This window comes from Paracoccidioides lutzii (assembly GCF_000150705.2).
Source record: "Paracoccidioides lutzii Pb01 unplaced genomic scaffold supercont2.12, whole genome shotgun sequence".
Lineage (NCBI taxonomy): Eukaryota > Fungi > Ascomycota > Eurotiomycetes > Onygenales > Ajellomycetaceae > Paracoccidioides > Paracoccidioides lutzii.
In genome coordinates, this window is record NW_015440958.1 from 435,791 (window position 1) to 441,790 (window position 6,000).

General features: G+C 45.3%; 1 protein-coding gene across 1 annotated transcript; it reads right to left on the reverse strand.

Moving 5' to 3' along the window:
• Positions 1 to 465: 465 nt before the first annotated feature.
• PAAG_04791 (transcription initiation factor TFIId 127kD subunit) lies at positions 466 to 4,474 on the reverse strand (the record flags this gene model as incomplete). Its single annotated transcript, XM_015845375.1, has 4 exons — positions 466 to 768; positions 858 to 1,652; positions 1,722 to 2,090; positions 2,150 to 4,474. 4 exons carry the CDS (start codon positions 4,472 to 4,474, stop codon positions 466 to 468), a joined length of 3,792 nt encoding a protein of 1,263 aa, XP_015699601.1.
• Between the last annotated feature and the right edge of the window lie 1,526 nt (positions 4,475 to 6,000).

The following is a 6,000-nucleotide window of genomic DNA, read 5'->3' on the forward strand; positions in this document are numbered from 1 at the left end:
TATCAAAATGGAGGACATTCAGATCACTGGGAGAATATTCTCTCAACTTTTCTTTGTTACACTTAACCATGTAAAACAATGGATTAACCTTGTTTAGAAAAATGTAATTTTGAAATAGCTGGGGGTGGTTTTTGAAAAAAAAAAAAAAAAAAAAAAAAAAAGGTTAAAATATATATAGCCAGCACAGAGCTTCATTTCTTCCTGACCGAGAAATAGCAAACAGCATTAAAAGCCCAGTGGCGCAAGCTTCATTCAGATCTTGCTTTTCATGACCCCGACCTACCTTATTCCGCAAAAAAAAAAAAAAAAAAAAAAAAAAAAGACTAAACCCCAATACTCCGAACACACCTGAAATGACATAGCCATTGATAAAACCAAACCCAGTGACGGCGCAGACGGCCAACAGAAAAAACTAACTTTGAAAAACTATTCAAGGCGAAAATCACGAAATAAACGTACGCAAAGTTAGTGAGCAGGCGTGGACGAGCCGGACGACTTGAACTTCAATTTCAGCTTGGGGATGGTTGTTGATTGCGGGGTGGGTTGTGTGTTTCCAGGGGACGAGGATAGAGAGAGTTTCGGGACTTTGAGAGTGAGTTTATGACTAAGGGGCAGAGGGGCGGCGTCCTCCCGCTTCCTCTTGAGAGCACCGTTAGGAGCGGGAGGGGCGGGAGGGGCCCCTCCTCCTCCTCCTCCTCCTCCTCCTCCTCCTCCTTTCGATACAGCTGCGGTACGGAAACGATCCCCTTTGAAGAATCGGAGCTTGCCCTGGTTTTCAACGTGTTACTTCTCACATACCCGATTACAGTTGAAATCAATTTGATCCAGTGGGTTTGGCTGAAAACGGGGGAGCTTACACGTCCAAGATTTTCCAATTTCCAGTACCGAGGATACTTCAGAGAAACCATCATTTTATCGATGGGTTCGTATATGACGCTGCAAATATCGACGAAACTGGATAGTTCCGCTATGCAGACTACGGAGGAATTGCATGCTGCCCATAACGCCTCCTTTAAGGTTGTGTTGCCTCCGAGTTCCTGCTTCAATGCCTTAATCGCTCCGGGCACGGTTTGCTTGCGGGCAAGATTAGCCTGACGGACTTCCGTGGATGACTCTTGCTCGATGATCAGGTTGTTGGAATGTTCTGGTTGTTTTTCGCTGGTGCGCTCGCCGAAAGCGATGGCAGCTAGACCTCTACCGAAAGCGAGATGCAGGTTGTGTCGAATCCACGGAGACGGGTCCGTGGACATTACGTAAATGAACCAGGTGAGTAGCTCGGGGATTTGGAAGATGTCAAACTCAATCAGGATATCGAAAGCATCTAGTCGAAGCATTTCGTAGGTGCCGGCTCTTGTATACTGGAGGAACTGCACGAGGTCCAATTCAATCACGCCGGCCTGCATAAATCGTCGCTGACATCCTATTGCAGTTCTCGCGTAGATGTTCTGAAAAGAGCTCGTCCACTCGTCCATTCGTCTATATCGGTCAATCTCTGCAATGCAATCTCGATCAAGTTGTTGTTCCGCTTGGCGCTCAAGTTCCATTTCCATATCGAAATCCATGTCAATGTTACCGGGTTCGTTTTCCTTTCGTCCAAGTAAAGCATCGCATATGGATTTCATGAGCGCCGCCACGTAATAACAATCCGAAATCTATTCATCGTATCAGTATCAGGAATTCAATTCCCATATCCTAAATCGAAGAGTGCTGTGATGCCGTACCTCACTGTTGGAATTATCATTAAACTTTAATTTATCGTAGAGAAAGCGTTTCACCCTCATAGGTGTCTTTCCCGTGCTATCCCGAACCTGTGCGATGGCCTGGGGTATAGTGAGCTGGAGAATATAAGATGACCGGTCTGAAAAGTCGTTGGAACGAGTCATGGGAGAACCAGGCAAACAAAAAAGTTCCTGGAATGCGCTTTCAAGATGGAATAGGCCGATCCAGTCAACATCCTCTTTGGCATGTTTTACGAGAGCTTTGGCAGCCGCTGCTCGAATTCCATAGAAATATCGTCGATCCATAAGAGTACGTATAAAAATGGTTGATATGAGAGGATGCTCGCGCTGGGCAGCCATGTATTGAATTGACTGAAAACAGTTAGCATGATTGCTTATTCCTAGAAACAAGGGCTGGAATAGATAAATACCTCCAACTGGGCAACAATATCTCTGTCTTGTTGTAGTTGAGATAGATACATGTACCCGGGCATAGTAAGTGACATTTTACATATCCACTCGAAATCAGCATCCATTCGAATCCATTCATAAGATTCCTGGCCCATTCGGTCCTCATCCTCTTTACTCCATTCAACGAGTTTCCATTTTTGAATCTCCTCTTCAGATTGTAGGACATCTCCCAAGCAGTAGAGTAAGACGTCATCTTGAAGCTCGGCATTTGGATCTAGACCAGACGCGGCAGCTGCACGTTCTTTCTGTCTCTTGTTGCGTTTCAGGCGTTTGTATTTGGTGTTATATGGTATGTCGAACTTGGTGACACCTTCTTTGATCTCAACAATATGTTCATACGGCGTCCCATCGGCTTCGTGTATACGAATAGTCATAGAGCCTGTGAATACATGTTGCACAGCGCCTGCATAGACGTTTTTTATTTCTTCTTTAACATCTCTCATGAATGTCAGTTTATGTAGGTCTCGGACGGTTGGTTGTTCGGATTGCACTTGTCGAATCATCATTTCAACGACTAGTTTCTTTTTGTTGAACCGTTGGGTGGCTAAAAATCGAGGACAGCCAGCACCATACACCCACTGTTGAAAAAATTGGTCAAGTTTCGTGTGTCCCAACCTCTCACAGATCTTTTGAAGAAACGAAGTGGCCAAAGAACCGTTCGGAAGGTCACCCATTCTAGCATGCAAGAATATTCGGGAGATTATTCGGGAGATAGTCGCTTTCCCGCTAGCTTTGGAAAGCCGCCGCTCCAGAATGTAGAGGACAAGCGGTGCTTTCAAAGCTATGAACTCAGCCTCTGAGGGATCCAATCGCAACAGTGGACCCATGTCGTATATCGAAGGTCGTAATATGTCAAGGTCGCAAATTCTATCCGACATCTGCTTCAGTCGATACCTGTATTCGTTGTTTCCACATAACTTCTTCATGAATGTGTCTGTTATATAGTAAGAGATGCCAAAAATGGCCCAAGTGTCCGTGGGCTCCTTGGGAATAATGCTAACGCCTATCCACTGGGAAGCTAGAGAATGAACTAGACATCTGGTGGACTCGTAGATAGGATCGATTATATTCTCCGGGAAAAGAACACGATTGCTGCAAATGGATAGCGCAGCGGTCGCAGATGCGGATGAAGGGAGGTCATCGACGAAACACATTTTATAGCTGGTAAATGGATACGACCCGTAACTGAGAGAGAGAAAATCGATAGCCTTGGCCATTGGTAGACAGGTATTCCTGACTTCGTCTGCACGACCTGGAAGACAAAATGCGTGAACAGGTATAGCATTTTGTCCAAGTTGGTCATCCTCGTCGCTCTCGCGATATTCCGAAAGATTGACGTACTCGAAAGGTCCAACAGCAAAGCCAATCTGTTGCGCAGATACTGGGCTTGAGCAGGAGAATGACACTGTCTTCTTTGTTGGATCTTTGGTGTCCATAATTTCGTCAGTCAAATTCCCCGAACAGGTCACGACCATATCTAATGATTCATCATCAGCAGACATCCCTGGTTTGCGCGATAACGCATTCCATCCCTTAGTCGCTCCATTTGTTACCTGAGATTCTCGTCCCTTGGGATAAAGTGCATCCCCCAGGGTTCGGGGACAGCGTATCGATATATCCCACGTGCATCTTGAAGATATATCCTCAACGCACGGAAATAAAGAACATCCACTAATTGGATCCAGCGAATTGATTGAAAAGACGTGAGGGTAACGGCGATCACTGTTCTCAACCCCAACGAATTGTAAACCATCTTTTGGGCGATCGATGGTGAATTCCGCATTCACGGTCAACATTGTGTATTTTGGCAGGGATGTTTCTGCAGCCCTTGAGGCCAGCTGGCCATCTGCCATGTCATCTGCGCCGCCGCTAGTCCGCAGCGCCAGCTGCAGCTGTGCTTCCGCAGAGAAGGGATCCAACTCATCGATTCGGACAGACTTGGGGATGGTGACAACTAACTCGGGATCTGGGGGGTTCTTGAGAAGAGGTTCTAGTCTCTTGGAGAGTTTCTGGTGTTGATTGACGCCGTATAGTCGGAAGGAGTCGTAGGGGTTGGTATATTTCGTTGTCGGAGCTTTCCCGCTGACATTCAACCGTTTTAGTTCTCCCTGGCGGAAATTTAGGCGGATGGTTTTGAGTTCTTTGCAATGAGGTTGGATGGTAATTTCAGTTCTTCCTTTCAAACACCGGTTCACGAAATCGATATCCAGCTCGACCTTCTGGTGGACTACGGAGAAGCCCAAGCCAGAGCTCGCAGGAGCTGAAGTTTCCACCACGCCATGCATTGTAGGCTTCAGTCAAAAAGCGGCGCTGGTCGCGCAGTGAGTGTATCGCAACCTCATAGCCAGCTCCAAGGGGGCACAGCTGTGGTTGTCTGCGGTCGTAGCGGAGGGATTTATTTAAAGGGTGGATGGTTCGAGTCCGTGTTCCTGGAGCGAGTTTGTCCTGTTGAATCTGGCAGCGATCTCTAAGCACAGGGAGACATGGTTTCTGCAAACAGGGTGGCGGCGCGGAAAGGATAAGAGAAGTCGACAGCAACACTGAGCAAGGGGTGACTGGGGAATTGAGGTTGATTGAGGTTGAGGTGAAGGAGCAGAAGCCCCAAAGAGCGCGTGCAGGGAATCCGATTGGCAGCAACTGGCCATTTGGGGCAATTTGCGGTGGAAGGTATGTAACTGTCCCGGCTACTGCCGCCAAGCCACACTATTCCATATGAAGTTAGTTACCTGATTCAAAAACCACCTCTTTAGTAAGCCTGACGCAAGTAGTTAACGTAATTCCACACCGAGCGGGCCACCACACCGAGCGGACCACCAATTCAAAATATCTTCCAATTTAACTACTCATCCATTTCAACGCGCAATTATGCCACCAATTCACAATAAAAAGACTTCAAATTCTCTAGAGCAAGAGGGAAGACTTGAGCTTTCAATAAATGCTATTAAAAAGCAAGAAATATCCTCAATTCATGAAGCTGCAAGACTATTTAATATGTCATGTTCAACTCTCACCTATTGACTCCATGGCTGGTCTGCACACGTGAATTTACATGCAAATTCACATATATTATCTTCTGCTGAAGAGGATAGACTAGTTCAATGGGTGCTGAATTTAGCTAAATGAGAATTCCCCTCCTGGCTGGCATTTGTTGAGAATATGACTAAGTATGTAATGTATTATAGAACACATTAAATAGATATGCAGCTTCAGCAATTGAGAATATTTCTTGATTTTTAATAAAAATTATCACAACTTCAATTCTTCTCTCTATTTCTATAGAGATTCTTATCTTTTTATTGTGAATTGATGGCATAATTGCATGTTGAATGAAATGAAGCAGTAGATTGAAGTATGTTGAAACTAAATCTCTCACTTATTGAGAGTTCTCACTCATTGGTGAATTATGTTAACTATTTTGATTGGTGCTTATTAAACTATCATATATCACATGAATAACTGATCAAGTATGCTGTTTATGTTAGGCTGTTGATGTTGAAGTTTAGACTTTTTATTATAGACTATCATTGTTAGGGAGCGGATGTGAGCTGCCTAAGATAGAATCTCTCTGCGTTGCTAACTGCTATATAACGAAATACTGAGGTTGGTGAGGAAAAGAAGTGTCAGGGTCTGCTCAGATTATAAACAGCCCACGTGATCACGTGACTGGGTCACAGCCGATCCACTAGGTCCTATGTGGGGCGTGGTCACGTGATGGGGATAAACCTAGCCTCGGTGCTGAGCCTAACATCATCCCTAAACTAGAAGTGGGCATGTCCTCATGCTAGAAGATCATCATCATCTTTGTCTTTCA